The sequence below is a fragment of the Lygodium microphyllum genome, chromosome 18 (genome assembly GCF_053477565.2).
Source record: "Lygodium microphyllum isolate KBCC chromosome 18, Lygodium_microphyllum_v1.1.10, whole genome shotgun sequence".
NCBI lineage: Eukaryota > Viridiplantae > Streptophyta > Polypodiopsida > Schizaeales > Lygodiaceae > Lygodium > Lygodium microphyllum.
The window spans coordinates 43,047,952-43,073,258 of NC_141152.1; the positions used below are offsets into that span (position 1 = coordinate 43,047,952).

General features: G+C 41.2%; 1 protein-coding gene across 1 annotated transcript; it reads right to left on the minus strand.

Annotated features, from left to right (window-relative positions):
• Positions 1 to 385: 385 nt before the first annotated feature.
• Positions 386 to 25,233, minus strand: LOC148020806 (putative NADH dehydrogenase [ubiquinone] 1 alpha subcomplex subunit 5, mitochondrial). Its single transcript, XM_087699458.1, has 2 exons — positions 24,803 to 25,233; positions 386 to 728 (listed from the first exon to the last, which is right to left on the minus strand). Exons 1-2 carry the CDS (start codon positions 25,113 to 25,115, stop codon positions 565 to 567), a joined length of 477 nt encoding a protein of 158 aa, XP_087555584.1. The 5' UTR covers positions 25,116 to 25,233; the 3' UTR covers positions 386 to 564.
• Between the last annotated feature and the right edge of the window lie 74 nt (positions 25,234 to 25,307).

Genomic DNA, 25,307 nt, shown 5'->3' on the forward strand with positions numbered 1-25,307 from the left:
CATACCTGACCCTAACATTGGTCACTCCTTTCCTGAGCCAGACCTTCCAGCCATAAGCGGTACATACTAAAACCTTATAAAGGTAGGTGAAAACTTATGACTTGAAGCTATTGTCCAGTTTTCCAAAACAATCTCCAGATTTCCATTTGCAATCTCCAAAGTGAGACCAGCTAAACCAGACATTAGTTAATAATCCCTTCGAACAGAACTGCTAGACACTGCAGACTATTCATGGCCATACAGAAAGGAAAAAATGGCAAAGGGATGCACTTTTTTCAAACTCTGCATATAGTTAGATGCAGGTGAGCTTGCCTCCCCGCTTGCTCTAGCCTTCTTTGTAGTAGAACATAAAGACAAAGGATTAGTTTAAAACTATTTCACGAAGTGACAACCAAAGCATAGAAAAGTTACATTTATTTGAATAAGACTCTTGAGTCACACATCAATATCCATGGTGAGAAACAAGAGCATAACCCTTGCCGTGCCATGACAATTTTACAATTGAAGCTTGAAATGACTACAAAAACGACCTTGATCCTGTTCACAGAACATATTTCAGCGTTTTTAGGCCGTCTTTTGTGTGTCTTTTGTTTCAGTCTCCTCAGATTTGGGAACATGTGCTTCTGCTGTAAATAAAAGAGGATGCTGTGGACAATGACTTGGAATAGGAGTCTCATCTATGTCAACCTCCAGAGTGTAACCTTCAGGAACTTCCCATGGTTTCCATTCTGTTGAGACAAAAGTGACTAGTTAGTGAATTCATTGTATGCATAGTTGTTTTTTAATACACAACTCATATTAGAATCAAGGATGCATTAAGGGCTCCAGAGTGAGTAGGAACCAAGATGGTAAATTCTTAAATTTTAACTATACACACATAAAGGCTTTGCACCTGGAATTGGTGTCTTTTTATCCGGTTATTGCAATATGTCACTACTCTATTCTAAAGAACCTTTCAATGCTGCATGTGACTTGGACAGGGTGTCCTAGAGTTACTTAAAGTTGGTCAACTGCCACAATGGCTGTTATGTCACAGCCAGTCAAAGCAAGGAACAGCATAAATGAAACTGGGTGCTGCAGTCCAAAGTTATCTTACATATCTACAGTTGTTAAAGGGAGCTGGCCATGAAGAATGGCAGGCCGGCCGCATATATACAGGCAAAAAGTGGTAAAACCCCAAATGTGATCAAACCCCTAAAATTAGCCAAAAGTGTCCAAAAAGAAATGCACTAATGTGCCCTCCATCTTGTTAGAATTTTCCAATTCTATGGGCAGTGTCCAATGTTTTAGTCTTTAGTTCTTTTTCAATTCTTAGTGTAAACACAACTAAAGTTATAAGTTGTGTCACCACTCTTTGAGTTAGAATTAGAGTCAGTTAACTCTAGTTGAGTTAGAGCTAGGCCTATATTAGACCTATCTTGTACATTTCATTCTCATTCTTTCAATTCAGCAAGTACACTACTCTCTTTTGCTTTGGCACACACTCATTGTCTCTCTTTTCTCTCCTCCATAGCTGGCCGTCATTTTCCAACATTTGGTAACAAAGCAGATTCGATGCACAGATTTACTTCAGCCACTGTCACCTAGTGCCGCCCTACCTAAGGTCCTGTTGCTGTCAGCCAGCTCTCCGCCCGAGGAAGAGAAAGACAAGCTGCTACTGTTTTCACCCTGTGCACAGCCCTACGTGCAATCCCATTCGCAGCTTGCATACACCTGAGGAGCTACTATTTTGGAGGAGTTGCTGCTGTTTTTAGCTTTGGTCCTTATTTTCTCACCTCTATCAACCATATTCTCAACCCTGCCTGCGATTTTCTGCAAATCCTACAAAGTGCAGACCCCCTAATTTTTAGATTTACGGTTTTTTCAAAATTTCTGCAATTTCCTATCCATTTTGGCCATCTCTTTTCGAATCTCAACTTGTGCTTTTGTCAATTTTCAATCCTGGAGTTCAAATTGACAACGACTGGGATGAGTTAAATGAGCTTGCAAGCTCAACCATCAAGGTATCGATTTCTGATGCCTTGCTGTTTAACATAGAAGGTTTGGATTCTACCTATGCTATTTGGACTCAACTGGAAGAACTGTATGCACAGAAGAGTGCCGCAAGCAAAGTTTCTTGGCTGAAAAAGCTTATGGATTTGTGTATGAAAGAAGGTACAACAATGTCTACTTATTTGAGTGAGTTTAACTCCTTTTTCAACTAGCTAGTTGCCTTGAAGTTCATGATTGATGAAGAATTTGAGGCTACATTCTTGCTTTGCACTCTACCAGAGAGTTGGGATACATTCAGGACTGCTATGAGCAATTCTAATACGATCCTTCTGTATGTTGATGTAGAGAGTGCTCTACTCATGGAAGAAATGAATCGGAAGAACAATGCATCCAGTAAGTCTTCCAGTGCTTTACATACTAAGGGCAAATCGCAGCAGAAAGGCAAATCGGATAGCAAGGAACGCAGTAAATCATGTGGTAAGGATGTTGAATGCCATCATTGTGGCAAGAAGGGTCACTTTAAACGTGACTGCTACAAATGGAAGAAAGAGAAAGGAAAGGGCAAGAAGATAGATGATAGCAAGGAATAGAAGAAACAGAGTCAGTCTAAGAAGAGCAGTGTCAAAATTGAAAAGGTGAATGTAGTCACTCATGACAGTGGTAGTGGAAATGGCGTACTCTTTGTCTCTTCACATTTTAGTACACATGCTTTACTTGCAGATACGGATGATGACATGCATACTTGGATTCTAGATCCAGGTGCTTCCTTTCATGTCACCCCTCATCATGAGCGGTTTTCTGACTATACAGGGTTGTGACATTGCAAGTATTGGCAATGTGCAGTTGCAATTTCAGTATGCTTCTGTTTTCACACTTTAGCATGTACAGCATGTGCATCAGCTCAAGAAGAGCTTGATTAGCACAGGGCAGCCAGATGACGATGGATTTCATACCACGTTTGGTGATGGAAAATGGAAGATCAGTAAGGGATCTAGAGTAATTGCCACAGGTTGTAAAAGTGATACCTTGTATCCTCTCATGTATCGAGTGTGCGTGACCATGTTGTTGCCGTGACCGAGCAGCCAAGTGTTTCTTTGTGGCATGGCCACTTGGGACACATGAGTCAAACTGGAATTAAAGTGCTTTCTCGTTTGGGTTACTTGCCTTGTCTTCATTATGCTGATTTTGAGCATTGTGATCATTGTGTTTATGGTAAACATGCACAGACGTCTCATAAGAAGTCTCTTTCGTTGAAATCTTCTCCTCTAGAATTAGTACATTCCGATGTATATCAGATGCCAGGGTTATCTTTAGAAGGAAAGAAATACTTTGTCACCTTTGGCGATGATGCTACACGGAAGGTATGGGTTTACCCTATTCGTAGCAAGGACGAAGTGCTTGACAAGTTTCAAAAATTCTTGGCACGTGCCTGCTGTATAGTAGCAAATACTTGTTGTAAATGAACTTGCAAATGCAAAAAAAAATATGGAAATGATCAGCCAGCCATTGCCCATAATAATGAGCCACTAGATGTGCATGAACAGCTAGGACAGCAAGCTGTTAATGCTGATTTGCAAGCTAAAATGCCAAGCTGAAAATGGAAATTTATAGACTCAACAGCCAGCAAACAATGATCATTGGATTAGGAGATCGTCTAGGGTTACTAGACAACCTGATAGATTTGTTCCTCATGCAAACAATGTGGCTGATTATGTCATGTTAACAGACTGTGGTGAACCATCTTGCTTCAAGGAAGCAATGGACAGACAGGACAGCAAGAAATGGTATAAAGCCATGTTGTCAGAGATGGAATCTCTTGAGAAAAATGACACTTGGAACTTGGTGTAGTTGCCTAAAGGGTAGAAAACCCTTCCATGCAAATGGGTTTACAAGATGAACGTCACTTCTGGTTCCTCGCCAAAGTAGAAAGCAAGATTGGTTGCGAAGGGGTACAAGCAAGAACATGGAGTCGACTTTGATAAGATCTTCTCTCCTATAGTCCAGATGACTACATTGAGAACCATTTTGGGCTTTGTTGCAACTAAAGATATGGAGCTTATACACATGGATATAAAGACTGCATTCTTACATGGTGATCTGCATGAAATCATATATATGCAACAGCCTAGAGGGTTTGTGGCAAAAGGGAAAGAGAAAATGGTATGTAAACTCAAAAGGAGTTTATATGGGCTGAAACAAGCACCAAGAGAATGGTATCATAAGTTTGATACATTTATGAAGTCTCAAGGTTTTCATAGAAGTCAAGTGGATCACTGCTTGTACACCAAGAAGGCAGTAAATGGCAGCCTGATTATCTTGGTTCTATATATTGATGACATACTGATTGTTGGCAGGGATACTCATGCCTTGGACTCACTGAAGCAGAGTCTTCATGGCAGCTTTGACATGAAGAATCTTGATGGTACAAATCACATTCCTGGCATGAGAATACTCAGAGATAGGTCAAAAGGATTACTCTATCTATCTCAGCAGGAGTATGTCTCCAAGGTTTTGCAACATTTCAATATGCAGGGGGGAAAAACAATTGGGGTTCCATTGCCTCCATATGTGAAACTCGGTGCAGAGGACAGCCCTACATACAATGATAAGAAGGCTAAAATGGCCAAGATACCATATGCTTCAGCTATTGGCAGTTTGATGTATGCTATGGTTGCTACACGTCTTAACATTGCCTTTGCAGTGGAAGTGGTTAGCAGATACATGGCAAACCCTGGTAAAAAGCATTGGAAAGCAGTGAAAGGTATTATGAGATATCTCAAAGGCACAAAGGATTTGTGCATCTGCTTTGGAAAGCAGAAGGCATCTGTCGTTGGCTTTATGGATGCATACTATGTTGGTCATGCGGACTGCAGAAAGTCCACTTCTGGGTATGTGTTTACCTTCACAGAAGGAGCAATCTCTTGGATCTCCAGGCTACAAAAGTGTATTGCATTGTCTACTACAAAGGCAGAGTATGTGACTACCACTGAGGCATGCAAGGAGGCTTTATGGCTTTCATGTTTGGTGGGAGAGCTTAGCATTACAGAGTTACCTATTCTCCATTGTGATAGTCATAGTGCTATCATGCTAGCATGGAATCCCGTCTTTCATGCAAAGACGAAGCACATATAGGTGAAGTATCACTTCATTAGAGATATACTTGATAGCAAGAGCATTGAGCTTGTCAAAGTGCATACAGATGATAATCTTGCAGATCTTCTCATGAAGGGTCTTCCAACAGAGCGGTTTGCTCATTGCCAACAGATGATGGGAGTTTGATAGGTATATATATTTCAGCTTTGTATATACCTAGACTTAGCTGATTCTTTTCTCCTCTTAAGGCACATTGCCTTTAGATGGGAGGTTGTTAGGAATAAAGGGCCATCATGCCTTTTATATATGCATGGGTGTGAACATACCCTTAGCACATTTGTACTTTCATATATATCTATCTAAAACCTAAAGAGGTACAACACAACAAATTGTACCCAAGAACATCGTACATTTCTATCTTTGACTCTCACTCTCTACTCTTGCACACGTTTTGCTCTCTACCTGACATTTTCATCGCCGGACATTGCATCGCCACTGCGCATCGCTCACTTCACAAACTTGATGGATCAAACTACCCATTGTGGAGTTTTATGGTCCGCAACCTTCTTGTAGCAAAGGACTTGTGGAACTATGTTACAAGTGACTTGCAGCGACTAGGAGGTCTTGCACCTCAAACACCTCAACATAACGCTAGAGGACAGGTTGGTGGTGCTACTGCCTCTCATGATTCATCCCCCTCCTACCAAGGATTAGAGAGGAGACTCAAAAGATACACATGCACTTTCTTCGATCAATCATTCCACACATCTTTGGAGTACATAACGAGACCAAAATATCTATCTCCATAGACAGTTGACCAATGTGAACATGGATGAAGGTGATAGCATGACAAATCAGCTTACTCACATACAAGATTTGCATGGGCAATTGCTCAATGTGAATGAAATTGTTCAGGATACTGAATCGGTAAACATCACACTGAACTCTCTTCCAAAGACATATCTTGGTTTTCACACCTCTTTGATATTGTTGTATTTTTGTGCCAGGGGAAGCCACTTACATTTGTGGAATTGGAAGGTCTCTTGTTGCAAGAATAACACACTCAAAAAAATGTTGCATTGTGTTCAAGAGATGTGGCTATGCTTTCCAAGTTCAAAGGCAAAGAAAAAGTTGAGCAAAATGCAAAAAATCAACAAAAGGGTGATGTTGGACAGCCATCAAATAAGGCTGTCCAAGACATAGAAAAGTCTTAAAAGAAGGGGAAGTGTCATTATTGCAAGAAGCCAAGTCACTATATTAATGAATGCCATAAGAGATTAGCCAAAGAGAAGAAAAATGACTCCAATTTGGCTGTCCAAGAGACATCAGCTAGTAAGTCTATTGATGGTGATGCTTCAGCCAACTTTGTGGAAGAGGACTATGCATTTTTAACTTGCAATTATGATTCTTGAATGGCTAGTTCAGCATTTAATGCTGCTGAAACGCAGCAAACATGGTATTTTGACAGCGGAGCTTCAAAGCATATCACTTCTAGAAAGTGTTTATTTTTCTGTTTGTATTCAGCCCTTGCTAGGAAGCATATTGCAAACAGCAATAGTTATTATGTTTGTGGCATTGAGACAATCACTATTACTGCTGCAAATGGTTCTAACTTCATCCTTCTAGATGTCTTGTTTGTGCTTGGCATTACAAAGAATTTATTGTCTATCTCTGCTTTTAACAAGCATGGCTTTTAGGTCATCTTTCAAGATGACAAATGCATTGTCAGAGACAAGGAGATAGATTATGCACTCAGGCTATATGGGACCTTGTACAAGGGTTTGTTACAGTTTTGATGCTCTAGCAATCACTACTCTTATCGCCCGCTATGCAGAATATGGAGCTATGGCATGCCTACTATGGAGTCTGGACATATGAGTTTTGGGAGTTTGATGACCCTTCAAAGGTGTCATATGGTAGATGCATTGCCTCCAATGGAGACTCCACCTCCTCGTGCATACAAGGGATGTATTTTGGGCAAGATGCACAAATTTGCCTTCAAAAAGGATGGTGCAGTGCATGCTGTCCGGAAATTGCAATTTATTCACTCTGATGTTTGTGATCCCATGAGGACACGTGCACTTGGCGGTCATCTTTACTTTGTTACATTTATTGATGACTACTCTTGGTATACATGGGTGTATGGGCTGAAAGCAAAATCGGATGTGTTTATGCATTTTAAACATCTTGTTGCAAAGCTTGAGACTGAAACTAGCTTGAAAGTGCAGACACTTCGCACAAATAGAGAGGGGAGTACATGTCTTGTGCTTTTGCTGCATTTACAGCAGTCCTTTCATGCTATATTGCATTTTCCATTGCATGTGGCAAACCATCATCGATATCCTGATGTTCAGGAGCATATGGTGCAACAACAGCTTGTTGTATTATGTCTGTCTAGCCATTCACAGTAGGCATGGAGTCCAAAGAAAGTGGCAAGAGACCCTCACAGACATCACCAATGTCAAGGGTGGTTGGCATTTGAAACTGATTATGTGAAAATGCAACATTTTCTGAGAAGTAACACACACTCTTCCCCATAAACTAATTTAAATGGAGTATGGCCGGTAGCTCACTTGAACGTTGTATTGTACGCCCATACTGCCACATACAACTTCCTGTCCCAGTCTCGTTTCTTCTCCGAGACTATTTTAGACAAGATACCCACAAGCTGCTTATTAGTACTTTCGACTTGCCCGTTGGCTTGCAAATTATAGGGAGTCGTTTTGTTATGCTTGATTTGCCACGCTTCAGTCAAGCTTTTGATCACTTTATTCAAAAAGTGGGTTCCACGGTCCGATACTAGTTCCTTCGGTGGACCGAAACGGCAGATAATCTGCTCTAAAAGGAAACTTGCAGTCTCTTTTGCATTGTCATGCCTCGTCGCACATATGACATTCCTACTGACAAAACCTTTCTTTGTGTGTGGGTCATACATGCGATAACCCTTGCTTTCCAAATTGTAGCCAATAAATATTCATTTTACAACCTTGTCGTCAAGCTTCCCACGAAGCTCTTTTGGAATATGTGCATAGTCTATGCAACCAAACACCTGAAAGTAGTCAACCTTGGGTTTCTTGCCATGCCAAGCTTCAAATGGGGTGATTGTCTTTAGTGCCTTAGTAGCTATACGATTCTAACACATGATTTGCACATTGAAGGCCTTCTAACCAAAATTTATGAGGCAACCCCTTGCTTTTGAGCATATGAGTCATCTCCATAAGAGTACGATTCTTCCTTTCAACAACAACATTCTGTTGAGGAGTCATTCTAACAGTGGCTTCAGTCTCAAGATGACTGTTACAAACTCTCCAGGAGAGTAAAATGGATGCTCCTTTCAACGCACTAGAAGGGTTGCTAGACATGCAATGCATGATGCAAGGGAAGCCCATTCGATTGATTTTACAAAAGTAGATGATTGTGATGAGCATGTATTTATAAACTCACTATTAGATGATGATGAGCCTACTTCCTTGGACGAAGCTCAGCAAGATGTATATTGGATGCAGGCCATGCAAGTTGAGTTAGACTCTATTGCCACTACCTCTACATGGGATCTTGTGGATTTACCACTTGGCAAGAAGGCCATTGGCACAAAGTGGATTTTTAAACTCAAACGCAAGGCTGATGGTACCATTGAGAGTCACAAAGCACGGTTGGTAACAAAAGGCTATGCACAGAAAAAGGGTATAGATTATGAAGAGACTTTTGCTCCTATATCCCGTACGAGTACAGTGAGATGTGTAATTGCTATGGCTACAAATTATGGTTGGAAGGTACATCAGTTGGACATTAAGACAGCATTCTTGAATGGGGATTTGCATGAGGATATTTATGTGTCACAAGCTCCAAGGTTTGCAGTTAAGGGGAAAAAGCACGTGATATGCAAGCTAAAGAAAGCTCTTTATGGTCTCAAGCAAGCTCCTCGTGCATGCTACTCTAAAATTGAAACATATTTGGCTAGCAAAGAATTCAAAAACAATCCAACTACTCCCACTCTATACATTAAGAATGAAGCCTTCACCGCAACAATGGAATGTGTATGGTTGCACATATTGTTGGCTAAACCACATTTACCATTGGAGGGTCCTACATCCATTCTTTCTGGCAGTCAGAGTGCTATTGCAGTGACACGAAATCCTGTGTTTCGCCCTCGCACGAAACATATTGAGGTATATTACCATTACGTCAAAGAGAGATGCTATGCAAGAGAGATCAGCTTGATGTATAGTCCTACACATGAAAATATTGCAAACATTTTCGCCAAGGCACTACCTCGTGAGAAGTTTGAGGCTTTTTGCAAGTCCTTAAACTTGCTACCCTTTGGTGATTAATCATTCCTGTACTTTACCACATTGGCATTGCAGGGAGTGTTAGAATTTGCCAATTCTATGGGCAGTGCCCAATGTTTTAGTCTTTAGTTCTTTTTCAATTCTTAGTGTGAACACAACTAAAGTTATAAGTTGTACCACCACTCATAGAGTTTGAGTTAAGAGTCAGTTAACTCTAGTTGAGTCAAAGCTAGGTCTATCTTATACCTTTCATTCTCATTCTTTCAATTCAACAAGTATACTCTACTCTTTTGCTTCAGCACACACTCGTCGTCTCTCTTTTCTCTCCCTCATAGCTAGCTGTCATTTTCCAACATATCTAAAGTGTCTAAAACACATAAAATAACAAACAAATACAATGTCAGAGCTCCTAACATCCTCATCCAAGCCTCATAAGGAAGAGGGAACCATACAAGATACACAACTACTAACACCCCCTCTCACATCCTAGATGTGGTAGAAGGCCAAAGGAGACGTGGATCTGAGGATGGTAGGAAGAGTGTCAATGCTGATGAAGTTTGTCGATGAAGAAAGCTGGTCAAGGAGCAAAGCCCCCTCTCCATATAAAAATCCAATCAAACAGAAAGCCACCCAAGGGCAATGGAAACAAAGAGGCCTCGTATGGATCACTCCCAAAAACTCCAATCGGGAATGGGTGAGCCAAGCCTCTAACCCACTATGAGATGATAGTGAGGAACTATGGAAGACACCATGAGCTGCATAGAAACAAAGGTCACAACATAAAAGAAAGGCCCAAAGTAGACTAGAACCCCTTTGAAACAAAAAGGACCTCGAAATCCATAGTTGCATCACCAATATTGTCTCCCTTTGAAAGGGATGGAAGGTACAAGGAAACCACCAAAGGAGATAATGGGGGATGGGATGGAACCTGTGGGATAAATGGTGCATGATTGGAAATGGGTGCAACAATAGAAAGTTGCCTCGGAGGGCCCTACACAATGGAAGGGGAATGCAGCATAGATAGCCCCCTATCCTACCAATTTGTCACAAAAGTGGCTCCTGTAGAAAATCCTCAATAAAAACACCGAACTCAGTGAAGACAATGCGGGTCCCAAGTCTAGGAAGGCCATAAACTGAGATGAGAGGAACCCCCGGCCGTCTGGAACATGTAGGGCCTCAAAGATGAAGCTCGATGGATGGTCAACCAATCGAGACAAGGTGCCAAGAGATGTCACCCCAACAATGACGATACCCTCTGACAGACAAAGATCCTGCAACAAATCACCTTGGGTAGTCATATGACTCAATGCACCACTATCAATAAGCCAAGGCTGCTCAAAAGGCGGGACGATCAAAGGCTCCTTCACCTGATAAATGTGTAGAAACATGGACTCGACCGTAATAATTGGTGACAAAGTAGAGTTACATGAAGGCCCCAATGTAGATCCACCCTTCATTCCTAGACAAAGATATTGGCATTCCCTGGACAGGCAGGTGCAAATCTGAGCAATTCCCAACAGATGTATCAAGCAGTCCACGTGGCAAGCAACTGACATCAACAAGCGACATGACACATGATAAGTCTATGTGGCAAGTCGAACAGCCTGCAATAGGTTGGACAATTTTTGTCCAATCGGTTGCATTTAATGCAACCGACCTACATTATTATTCCATGTATTTTTTGTGGCCTATTTATTGGTCCCAATCTCCACACTTTTTTTGAGCTATGCTCTCAGTTTTCTAGGCTACAAACTGTGGGGAATGCCCTTGGGGTTCACAGAGTGTGAGATCTTCGAGGTGGAGACGTACACACACATTCTCTCTACACCTATGTACATATCTACCTCCTTATACAGCATTCTTCACTGCAGATTTTCTGTCCCACTGCCTCTCTCTCTCTCTCTCTTCACTCTTTGTCTTGGTTATACACTTCTGCACTACTTCACTCTGACATGGTATCAGAGCATTGAAGGACTGGGTGGACCTACCTAGAGAGGAGATTTCAATGCAACACAACTATTTTCAGCATTCAAGGGCGACTAAGAGGGCTACACATCAAAACAAGGCTAAGACGAGCATAGGCATGCAAGAAAGGAGCAGATTTGCTAAAGCTGCTACTGATTTTTGCTATTAGAGAAGGAAAAAGGCTATGTTTTGGGCCTTCAAGTGCAAATTTTATCTTTTCATCGCCTTCAACGGGTGAAGACAAAGTGGGATGAGCGGTGAAGAGCCCTAGCAAGCTGCATTCACATAGTCAAAGGGGGCTGTTTTTTGTGTTTTGTGCAGGCATTGTAGGTGAAGATGTCTTCTAAGACCGAGACCAAGTTTCAAGCGATCATGGACCGGAAGGTGTCGTGTTGATGGCGAGAACTACCGCATTTGGCAGATTATGATGCTTGCCATTTTGGAGTTCTATAATTTGGTGGAGCTTGTTACAAAGGCTATTCATCATCCTTCTTCCTGAAACGAGTCCAAACTCTCTTCCAATGATAAGATGGAGTTGGCAAAGGCTCGAGCACATTGGGACAAACTCAATGCTCGCATCCGCTTGTTTTTATTTCTCTCATATACTATAACAGTTCTCTCTCATACCGAGCATTTGACAATGGCCCGAAAGATATGGCTGGAGCTTGATCAGATGTATAATCATATAACCATCATGAAACGAGTTTCTTTGGAAGTGCAAATGAGAACCATGAGTGTCAACAAGTCATCTTCTATGTGGAAGCATATTAACAAGCTAAGGCAGCTTCAGATGCAGGTCCAAAATGCCAGAAAGGTGATCACTTCTAAAGACATGGCGATAAATCTTCTTTCATAGTTACTGCTCTATTTCAGTGGTTTTTATTCCGCCTTGATTGATTCAGGGTGGTCTGAGACTCTTCGGTAAAAGTTGGTTTCTATGGTCTTGCCCAAGAGGAGCGGTTGAAAGGGACCAATGCTTCTAAATCTGAGGCCTTGGTTGGTCAGTCCTCTCAAAAGAAGGGGAAGGACCAAACGAAGAAGAAGAAGGACAAATCAAAGGACAAGAAAAAGGAGTCCACTTGGCACATTTGTGGCAAGACAGGTCACTAGAAGAAGGATTGCCTCGACAAGGAGAAGAAGGAAAATATAAAGAAGGAGACATCTTCAAAGAATTCCGAAGCGGTGGCTACTCCCTCATCAATTGCTTTTCTATACTTGGAGATGGTTGATCCTAAAGGCCTCCGATGCTGCGTTGACAGCCCAATACACTCAGGAGTGGATTGTTGACAATGGTGTCTCACAGCACATGACTCCTTCAACAACAGGTGTTGCTCATTTGTGGCATTCACATGGCTAGATTCTTATTGGTGATAGTTCCTCTATCCCTATTCAAGGGCAGGGTGACATACATCTTATTCCAGATGGGTGAGGTGGTGCCCATAGATCCGAGGTGCCTTATGTGCCGGCCTTGGGATACCATCTACTTTCAGTGCACAATATTTATGCCCTCGACCTCTTGGTTGAATTTGATGTGGATTCTTTTCGGATTCTTGATCGTGGATCAAGTTAGGTTCTTTCTTCACGTTATGAGGAGAATGGAGTCTATAAGTTGCGTTCTTATGCTGCCTTGACTTCTCTTCTTCTTACCTCTCAAACTCAGTCCGAGCTTTGGCATGCTCGGTTTGGCCACCTCAACTATGAATACCTGCGGAAGGCGTCTAAGGGACAGCTTGTTTGAGGTTTTCCAGATATTGTGGTGAGCCAGCAGCCTTGTGTTTCCTACATCCATGGAAAGCAAACTCGTGATACTATTTCCAGTAAGGCTTCGAGGCAGTCTTTAACACCCTTGGAGCTTGTTTCTACCGATCTTTGTGGACCGATGAGGATGAAGCCCCTTAGACAAAGCTTGTATTTCATGCTAACTGTAGATGATTATAGGCTGTTATGGGAGTACTAGACTGTGCTTGAGAGACTAGACTAGATGCAAGATTTGTTTTAAGAATTCTGATTACAAGATAATCCCACGTAGGGGGTACAAGGTGCAATGATAACTTAACAAGATACGAAAAATCCCACAACCCAAAACCGTAGGTATAGACAATAAGATTCAATAGGATATGAAGGATCCCACAACCCGAGACCATAGGTATGAATACAAGATATTAGAATTACAAGATCTCCCTCGATGGGGATGAACAAGATACAATATAGTACTAAACAAGATCTCGTACTACAAGATTGCAAGGTGACAAGACAACACAAGTATGATGGAAGAAAAAACAAGACTAGATACCACAACCAGACAAGAACTAGAACTGAAACTCGAAGTTACTTACTTGGAGGTCTCAACTCCTTGAGCTCCCAAGATTGGCATTGGCAAGACTAAGGAGATCTATGGCGAGCCCCTCCCCTTCTATAGGTGTTGGAGGGTAGCTAAAGATCTTCTAGAATGTTCCATGATGACATCATCGATGATGCAAGTGATGGCACGGCATATCTTCTAGAAGGTTCTATAATAAGATCATCGATGATATAGGCAATGACATGGCATATCTTCTAGAAGGTTCTATAATAACATGACAAGGGTGCGTTCGCAGGGTTGGCTTGAGAATGCCATGTTAAGGGTGTGTTCGCATGGGGTGTGGATTCATATGGCATGAGCCAGAATTAATCCGTACACTTGATCACAACATGTGTGTGACATCACCCCCTCCTCTAGCAACGAGTTCCATGAGGAGTGGCTTGGTGGTTTGATCCAAGTTTCATTGGATTCCTCTTGTGAAATTCTTTAACTTTGAGAGGTGCTCTTTGGAGATATTCTACAAGTTTCCAAGTGCAATCATTGATGTCATATCCTTTCCAGTGAACAAAGGTATTCCAATCGACCTCAGAAGATCCTCAAGTTTAATACATGCTCAATCTCAAATTCTTCATGATCTTCAATCTAGATAAGTGGTGAGGAATTAGATCTCTCCCTGCACAGTGGTGAGCTATGGTATGGCTCAAGCAAGGAAACATGGAAGACCGGGTGGATCTTCGTGGTGTTGGGGAGTTGGAATTGGTAAGCAGCTAGGTTGATCTAGGCTACGATAGAGGCCCCAAATCTCTGGTGGTCTAGCTTGGCGGAGGGCCTTGTTGTCTAATTTATGCCTGAGTAACTATACTTCATCACTGACAGTGTATGTTACATATTGAAGACGATGCCGGTCCGCATAGTGCTTGTACTGATTCTGAGCCTTTTGGATTTGTTGTGTAAGTTCTTAGTGTATATTTACTAGGTATTGAGCTTTATCTCAAATGGCAAGGTTCTTTACTTGATTGGAGAGATGTAAATCCATCCTTCGATGCTAGCCATAGTTCGCAAAGAAAAGAGTTTGCTTGGTAGATGCATGGATACTATTATTATAAGCAAACTCAGCAAAGGGCAAGAACTCAAACCAATCATTCTGATGGTAGTTGATGGTGTAGCGGAGATATTGTTCCAAGACTTGATTTACCCATTCTTTTTTACCATCAGTCTGTGGATGATTTCTTGTGGATAGCTTAACTTGGACTCCAAGGAGGTTGCAAAGGCTCTTCCAAAAACTAGATATAAATTGGAAACCCTAATCTTGCTAATGATGTCGTCTGGGAGTCTACCTAATCTAAAAATGTATGTGAGGAAGAGTCCAGCGATAGCTACGCCTGTGATGGTCTTGGTGGTAGAGATAAAATGTGTCATTTTTGTGAACTTATGTACCACAACAAGAATAGAGTCATATTTGTCTGAAAATCTGTTATGAAATCCATGGACAGAGAAGACCAAGGTTGCATTTAAATGAGCAAGGGTTGCAGGAGGCCATGTGGTTTGTGACGAGGTATCTTAGCCCTGTTGCAAGTATCACATGATTTTATATATTTCTTAATTTCTTTGTATATCTGGGGCCACCAAAAATATCTTGAAATAAGCTCTAAGGTCTTATTAACTCCAAAGTGTCCTATTGTTGGGGTGTCATGGCATTGTTGGAGTATCTGGAGTCTTGGTTTTCCTAGAGGGATATAAAGTAGATCCTTATAGTATAACAATCCATTAGTTTCCTGGAACTCACAAGCTTCATTTTCTTTTCCTTCTTGATTTTTAGTCTTGATATTGTTGGCCAAATCATCATGCGGCAAGGCTTCATGGATTAACTGGATCAAGGTAGGGTCGTCTTGGTAACAACTGGAGATGGCTGCTAGCTGGAGGTACTCTGGCTTGAGTAGTATTGATCGTTGTTGATCAAAAGCTTCTTCTTCCTTCTTAGGTGCCAAGTAGGATCTTGATAAAGCATCTCATTGGCATTATTGGCATCGTGGGCGATAGATGATAGCAAAGTCAAATCTAAGAAGTTATTCCAATAGAATTGTCTTCGATTGAGGATACGGGTTGTCATAAAGTATTCTAGATTTTTGTGATATGTATAAACGATAACTTAATGAGGTGCACCCTCTAGATGATGATGCCAAGTATCAAAGGCATCTACAATGGCAAGGAGTTCTTCATAATGGATCTCGTAGTTTATCTCTGGAGGAGAGAACTTCCTTGAGTGGAATGCCACTAGATGCATATGACCATCATTTCCATGCTCGAACAAGATGGCTCCTAAGGCATAGTCTAATGCATCGGTCTCCAAGAAAAATGACTTGGTAGAATCTGGGTGGACTAGAATTAGGAAAGTGTTGGAAGGCCTTCTCGGGTTCTGGGGGCCATAAGAACTTTGAGATTCCTATGAGTTTGGTAAGTGGTGCCAAGTAGGATCTTGATAAAGCATCTCATTGGCATTATTGGCATCGTGGGCGATAGATGATGGCAAAGTCAAATCTAGATAAGAAGTTATTCCAACGGAATTGTCTTCGATTGAGGATACGGGTTGTCATAAAGTATTCTAGATTTTTGTGATATGTATAAACGATAACTTTATGAGCTGCACCCTCTAGATAATGATGCCAAGTATCAAAGGCATCTACAATGGTAAGGAGTTCATCATGGATCTCATAGTTTATCTCTGGAGGAGAGAACTTCCTTGAGTGGAATGCCACTAGATGCATATAACCATCATTTCCATGCTCGGACAAGATGGCTCCTAAGGCATAGTCTAATGCATCGGTCTCCAAGAAAAATGACTTGGTAGAATCTGGGTGGACTAGAATTAGGAAAGTGGTGAAAGCAGTCTTCAGGGTTTGGAAGGCCTTCTCGGGTTCTAGGGGCCATAAGAACTTTGAGTTTCCTATGAGTCTGGTAAGTGGCGTGACTATCTTTGAGTAATCGTTGATAAATATCCTGTAGAAGTTGACAAAGCCAAGGAAACATTGGGCATCGCGAACACATGTAGGTAACTGTCAATCAAGAATAGTCTTGATCTTCTTGGGATCCATGAAGATTTCTCTCTGGGAGACATTGTACCCCAAGAATTCCACTTCTGTCTGTTGGAAAAAACACTTCCCAAGTTTTGCATATAGTCCTTTTACTCTGAGCTTTTCTAAAACTAAGTTTACATTGTGCTCATGCTCCTTTGGCTCTTTTGAAAATATCAGGATATCATCCAAGTATATAACTACAAAATCATCTAGATGCTCTCGAAAGATATCATTCATCATATGTTGAAACACTACAAGAGCATCGGTAAGGCCGAATGCCATAACAACATACTCGAAGTGACCATACCTTGTGCGGAAGGTTGTCTTCCATTCATCTCCTTCTCTGATTTGTACAAGATTGTAACCTCCTCATAGATCAATCTTTGTGAAGATCTTGGCTTTTCCAAGGCGTTCCAAGAGCTCTGGTATCAATGGCGAAGGGTATCGATTCTTGACTATTATCTTGTTGAGTTCTCGATAATCCACACACATTCAAAGCGACCTGTCTTTCTTCTTCACGAATAGAATTGGGGCTCCAATAGGATACTTCAAGTACCTAATGAACCCCTTGGCTAAGTTCTCATCAATGTTCTTACGTAGTTCAGCTAGTTCATCACAAGATAGCCTGTAGATGAATCCAAAAGGTGGTTGAACCCCCTCATGGAGTTCTATAGCATAATCTTATGGCCTGAGCTTGGACAAGAGATCTGCATTCTTTTTTTCAAAGACATCTTGGAATTCTTGATACTCACTTGGTAGCTTAACTGACTCATCCTTACTAGATTCTTGAGCTAGTATATGATATATCATGTAGATTGGTTCTTGCCTTACTGTGTGCATAAAGGCTTTGGCTCCTAGATATATTGACTTTCCTTGATTTTCACGACATGTAATCTTTTGCTTAACCCAATCAATTTCTGGGTTGTGTTTCTTTAGCCAAGGCATCCCAAGGATGATTGGATTTGTGGGACTGGAAATGACATTAAATCATACACGAGATTTGTGATCACCAAGAGTCACCATGAGTGGTTGAGTTTCCTTGGTAATATCTCTAGATGCTAGAGGTCTTCCATCCACGACTTCAGCTAATGCAGGATTGGTCTTTTGGAGTACTGGAATCTAGTATCTATTGACAAAGCCATCATCAATGAAACATGTTGAGGCCTCGAAGTCGACCAGGGCTTTGAGGGAAAGGGTCATTCTCGGCAGGATCATCTGGACTATGACAAGGAAAGCTTCCATGGGGAGGGCTGGAATCAAGAGACCCTTTTTTATATCAAGGTCCGGTTGTACACTCACATTTACAACCGAACATCCTCATTTTCCTGCTCAAGGATGGTTACAACTCCTCTTAGGGTTCTTGCCCTTTTATTTGGGCAATTTAGAGCGATGTGTCCAGGGTTTCCACAATATAGGCATAGACAATTCTCTCTTCATCTTTGCTTTTCTTGTGGGATCAAGGGCTAGAATTTGGTATTATCTATTTGCATCGGTTTAAACTTGGTTTCTTCTCTGATTGGGGCTGGATTCCATTGGTGAGGCCTTAATTCTTCTCTTTTTTCTTGCTTCCTCTCGAACAATCTATTATCACACTAGATGGCTTGCATAATATAATCATTGAGTGTTTTTGCCTCAAACATAGTGAGCATGAGGTCCTTGATGTCATCTCGAAGACCCAATTTAAATTAGTTGATAAAATACTCCATCCAATGGCATTCCACTCAAGGAAGTTCTCCCCTCCAAAGATAAACAATGAGATCCATAACAAAGAACTCCTTGCCATTGTAGATGCCTTTGATACTTGGCATCATCATCTAGAGAGTACAGCCCATAAAGTTATCATCTATACAAATCACAAAAACCTAGAATACTTTGTGACAATCCGCATCCTCAATCGAAGACAATCCCACTGGAATAACTTCTTATCTAGGTTTGACTTTGTCATCACCTATCGCCCAGGATGCCCACAATGTCAATCAGATACTTTATCAAGAAAATCCTACCTAGCATCTAAGAAGGGAGAAGAAGCTTTTGATCAACGAGTAACACAACTCAAGCTAGAGCACCTCCAGCTAGCAGCCATCTTAATTGTCACCAAGACAACCCTACCTTGATCCAATTAATCCATAAAGCCCTGCCGCATGATGATTTTGCCAACAATGTCAAGAGAAAAAATCAAGAAGGAAAAGGAAATGAAGTTTGTGAGCTTCACAAAACTAATGGATTGTTATACTATAAGGATCTACTTTACATCCCTCCAAGAAAGCCGAGACTCCAAGTACTCCAACAATACCATGACACCCCAACAATAGGACACCTTGGAGTTAATAAGACCTTAGGGCTTATTTCAAGAGATTTTTGGTAGCTCCAGATGTGGAAAGAAGTTAAGGAATATAAAAAATCATGTGATACATGCAACAAGGCCAAGATACCTCATCACAAACCACATGGCCTCCTGCAACCCTTGCCCATTCCAACACGACCCTCCTCTTCTTTGTCTATGGATTTCATAACAAATCTTCCCAAATCATACAAATATGACTCTATTCTTGTTGTGGTAGACAGGTTCACGAAAATGGCACATTTCATCCCTACCACCAAGACCATCACAAGCGCAGCTACGGCCAGACTCATCCTCAAATACATTTTCAATTTACATGGACTCCCAAACATCATTAACAATTGGGATCCCCAATTCATATCTAGTTTTTGAAAGAGCCTTTGCAACCTTCTTGAAGTCCAAGTTAAGTTATCCATAGGCAATCATCCATAGACTGATGGTCAAACAGAACGGGTAAATCAAGTCTTGGAACAATATCTCTACTACACCATCAGAATGATTGGTTTGAGCTCTTGCCCTTTACAGAGTTTGCTTATAATAATAGTATCCATGCATCGACCAAGCAAACTTCTTTCTTTGCAAACTATGGCCAACATCCAAGGATAGATGTACATCTCTCCAATCAAGTAAAGAACTCTGCCATCCGAGATAAAGCTCAAGACCTAGCAGATTGTCACCAGGTGGTGATACTTTTTACAGATGCTTTTCTTATTCACCTATATAAATATTTTATTTTTCTTTTCTTTAGTTGTTGTTGCTTTTTACCCCCAGAGTTCTCTTGGAATAAGTCAGGATTTTTGCATGGCCAGAAGAGGCAGCCATTGGGACAAATCGGACTAATGGTTTGTCTGAGCCTTAGGACCAGTTCCATATTGAATGGGCACTGAAGAATAGAATGTCAATGGTTTGGGACTGTGTGCTTAGCCACTAGAGATGGTTTAGGACAATGAGCCTGGCCCAAACAAAAGATGCACATGTGAGAATACTCATGGAATAAAAGTCACTATAACTGAGCCACATTACACTTTTTGATGTGATTGCAATAATTAAAGTTGCTTAGAACAACTCGAGGAATGCAAGAGTCACTATTCCTAAAATTTAGAAAGTGACTATTTTTGGACCCCAAAATCTGTTCACTTCATTATCTTCATTTTTGCACGATGATTAATTCTTTGGTCTATGCCAAGGTCAAATTTTGCACCAATCATGGAGAATTTTAGACCGGAAGGTTTAAACGGGAAATTTGTTACATGTATGCCATCTGGCACAAATTCCCAAAAGAAAAAGAGAGAGAGAGAGAGAGAGAGAGCATTTTAAAAAAATATAATAGGCATAAGGGGCAGATCTAAGAATGAAGTTTTGAGGAGCTAAGGGCAAATTGCTGCAATTTCATCAACTATGGAGAGTACTTCTTCGTTTCTGACTCATGTACGGAGGTAGAGCTTGCTCCCTCTAGTCAACTCTCTCTCTATTCTCAAAGGAAATGCTTTGCATGATGGGCTGATTCCATCGAAGGTACAGTTCTGGGTTTTCTTTGCACTTCTGCTAAGGCAAGAACCTCACTATCCAGGTTCAGGAGCAGCTGTTGGCTTCTCCAATGCAGGAACTAAAGGAAGTAATAACCATGCCACACAAGAATAGGTTTTTTTAGCTCTGATTTAGTGCTATTTGTGGGATGTTTTATGCTGGACATGCTGGACAGTAAAAACAGTGAATTCAGAGATCTGCAGACTGTAATTCTGCACATGAATCATTGAGTATTGGTCACAGAAAATGCTTTCCTAAAAGGGATGTTGTTTTGAATATACTGGACAGTAAGAACAGTGAATTCAGAGATCTGCAAACTACAATTCTGCACATGAATCATTGAGTTTTGGTCACAAAAAATGCTTTCCTAAAAGGGATGTTGATCTGCTCATGCTGTACTGTTCTTATGCAGCTGGGATTTACTCAAAAAAGATGAAAGCCAACGGTTCTCACGTTACGTATTTTGTAACATTTCATTTTTGTAACTTTCCATATTTTAATTGATAAAGAAATACCGAGAGGGGCGCCGGTCTTTGGGGCCAATCCGGTGTTGAGCGAGGGAGTGAGGTTTCTGTTTGTGTGTGTGTGTGTGTGTGTGTGTGTGTGTGTGTGTGTGTGTGTGTGAAAAGACCAGGTATTAAAGGAAGGAACTATTGCTTTATATGAGTCATAGACCGGTTTCACAGATATCACCAAGAACTCAAGCAACAAATCCAAAAGGCTCAAAATCGGTACAAGCACTATGCGGACTAGCATCATCTCCAACATCTAGCATACAAAGTCGGTATATCTATGCACATAGCAACGCAAGAACTGACCTACATGATATATCATATACTAGCTTGAGAATCTAGTAAGAATGAGTCAGTCAAGCTACCAAGCCAATATCAAGAATTCCAAGATGTCTTTCAAAAAAAGAATGCAAATCTCTTGCCTGAGCACAAACCATATGTTTGTGCTATAGAACTGCATGAGGGGGCTCAACCACATTTTGGACCCATCTCATACCAAAAGAGGTCATAGATTAATCGCCTAAATTCAAATGCGTAAGCAAAGGCAGGGCAGTTACCTTGTTGTAGCTTCCGAAGTTTTGTTTCTACTACTCGACCAGAGTGTCTACAACTCCAAATATGGAAGTGAGCTCAAAAAGAAATGTCTCATAGTTATGAAGTACTAGCATATTCTTTTCCAAGATTGGGGCTTATTTCTTGAAGCTGAAGTCAAAGGCTTTCTCCAACTTTACAGATTGGTTGCTCTTTGAGGAGAACCGATTAGGGCAGAAACCGAAGATCTTACGATTAGATAAGAGCGGAGAATTTGTTCCTAATGAGCTTGCTTGTTTTTCTACACATCATGGTATCCACCAAGAGTTTGCCAATACAAACACCCCTTAGGAGAATGGCATATTGGAGCGGGAAAATCGTAGTATGATCGAGATGGTTCGTGCCCTAATGGAGCATCATCAAATACCTCAATGTCTATGGGCTGAGGCTGTGACTACTACAATTCACATTCTTAATCAATCCCCTACTTCCGTTGTTGATATAACCCCTTGTGAGGCGTACTTTGGGTCTAAGCTGGATATTTTTTATTTCAGGGTTTTTGGTGTGATATCTATGTTCACATCCCGAAATCACAACGTGACAAATTTGAAGTGGCTTCCAAAACACACGTGTTTGTGGGCTATAGCTCACAATCTCAAGGTTACCGATTGTATAATCCCGTGAAGCGGGATGTCTACACAAGCCGTGATGTCTAGTTCAAGGAAGTTCAAACTTCAAAGGGAGGTGAGGAACACCCTGTTCGTGGAGATCCCAGTGATAGCTGGGTGTCAACAACTATTCCTCTGGAACCTGCGCCTCTTCCGAAAAGCCGCATATATATCCGCATATATATAGGCAAAAAGTAGTAAAATCTTAAGTGTGGTAACCCTTGCAAATGGCCAAAACTACCCAAAAAGAAATACACTAATGTGCCCTCCATCTAAAGTGTCTAAAACACATAGAATGTCAAAGCTCCTAATGTCCTCGTCTGACTCAAATTGAGACTCACAAGTAAGAGATGACCACACAAGACAAGACTGCTAACAGCATCGTTTCTCGTGTGCAAGATGGATTCTAGGGGGGCATTTCACTGGTATCAAAGCCTCAACTTGCAATTGGATACGAGATCTAATGGCGTGCACAAAACCACTTTTGCTTATGGAACTGTGATGGTTCACGCTTAGCAAGTGCGCCTTTATCTCGTTAAGGGTGGTATGGAATACTGCTGGTGAGAGAGGCATGCATGGGGGGCTTGTGTTGCATGTGGTGGATACAAGAGCAAGGTGTGTTTTTTGTTTCGCACTTGTACTCCGATTTTGTGTGTGGTTTTTCAAAAGCTCCTATATATCTCATGACCTAAAAAGAAATGGATAAGTTCAATGTTTGTCATCTTAGACTTCTCAAATAGTGCATCCTTTGTATGCTTAACCATCTAGGCATGGTCACCTATCAAAATGAGATTGTCCACGTAGAGCATGAATAAAATGCACCCTCCAACTAAACTATGGACGTATAGATTGGGATCAACAATGATCTCTGATACCCTAACTTTTGTTGAAGAAATAAGTCTATATTATTGTTCCAAGCACATAGAGCCTGTTTAAGGCCGTAAAGGGCCTTCTTCAACATGTAAACTTTACCATCTAAGGAAGAAAAGCTAACAAATTGCTCTATATAGATCTCCTCCTTCAAATCACCATTTAAGAAGGTAAACTTAATGTCAAGCTGATAGACCAACCATCCCATATGGCTGGCCAAGACAAGAATGACCAGCCATCCAAGCAATGGGGGCAAAGGTATCATGAAAATCCACTCCTCGCCATTGTGCAAACCCTTTGGCAACCAATCACACATTATATTTGTCTAGAGTGCCATCACCGTGGTATTTGGTCTTGAAGACCTCTCTTCCTCTTGACACACTCAAGACAGAGTAGAAAGCACTAAATTGGGGCAGTAACTACAACAAGAGAGTTATCACCATATCTTCAAAGTGATTGCCTTCCCAGCATTCTATTCCTACATCTACAATTCCCAAAGTTTGTTGATATACTCCCACATGGAAGCGGACTTATTCATGTTCAAGGTCCACATCTGCACCTCCAGAAGACACCTGCTTCATCATGATCATCCAACTATAAAGTTGATCCAATTCCAACCATATCTCCCAAACATTGGTCAAATGCATGATGTGGCTATTACATCTCGTGTGCATGAGCAAAATAGAAAAGAACAAATGCAAGCATTCAATTTATCCCAGTGTGCCTCTACCTTCACCAACTTCATTTTCTCTGAAGAAGAAAGTTCGAAAAGATCTTGGGCTAATGGACGGTCAATGGCCTCTCTTTTACAACTCACCATTCTCACTGGCAAGCTGCCACCATGAGAGTATTATACTCTCTATATACTAGAAATTTGTTATCCACAAGGTCTTGCTCTTTGAGGTCTTCCAAGTTCTAATATGGCAAGTGATGTTGACTCTAGGAGATCTCAAGGCAATGACTAGTGCCATGTCATAGGCATTCCATGTTTCCCACAAAGACTACATTCCTCCTCAACTACAATACCCTCGAAAATTTATTGTTGAAAACAATGCCAATGTAATCTACTAATTGCCAAGAAATTGCAACTAAGTCGGAATGCATATGGCATTAACTAGCCATTAGATGTCCACCTACTATTGGAGACCATTGGAGATTGCTCCAACTCAAACTACTACAATGATATTTAAATGCTAGGGTTTAAAATTTTTAAAGGCCTGAAGTTTATATATTTGAACTACTAAGTTGAGACCTAGGTCGTGGAAGTCTATATTATCGCTTGAGCACTTTCCCACTCCCTCACTAAGCTATCCTCAGATACTCCTTGACTTACTTGCAAAATCCAAGTCAAGTTCATTGGTTGTATCATTACTATGTGATCATATGCTCCCTTGAATCGCTTGAATTTTTAAATCAATGGACTTTGCTAGAATGCTTTAAATGGCCTTTCAAATGCATGAACCTTCGTTGTCATTTGCAAAGGAGCATAGGACCTTAACCTATCTACATGCCTACAAAACCTACTGATTGAAGAAATTAATAAAATCGACCGGTGCTCCCTACAAATTTGCAGAAATGATTCCTCAGTCGCTTGCTAAGGATCTACATTCATGGGGCCAGGAAAAAACAGAAGATTACCTTTCATTTTCTCTATGAGCTTGAGCTCATCCTTGGCCATGACGATGAGCTCTTCGACTTGGCCGCCATCGATCCTCTCTTCGATCTTCTCCCAATCCTCTTCTTCCTGACAAACCTGAAGCCTGAATTTGGTGAATTTCTCCACGGCTTTGCGGTAATGGGCGGACTCAGGGATAGGGTCCACGGCTTTTAGGGTTTGATCGTACAGGCTGATGAGGACCTCGCGGGCGTTGGGAACAACGGGCAGGCCGACAAGGCCGGTGGTCTCTTTGACCTTCCCCAGGAGAGGGCCCGCGAGCCTCCTCAAGAACATGGCGTCAGGCTTCTGCTCGTCTTCTTCTTCTTCTTCTTCTTCTTCTTCACAGCCAGCAAGTTCTTCTTGCAGATCTGCCAGCAGCCTTCATCGCTCTCACAAAGCAAATGGCATAATGAATATTGAAAAAAATGTAAAATAACAAGTGATTTTTTTTATTAAATAGCCTACCATTTTAAGCTTCTAATCATG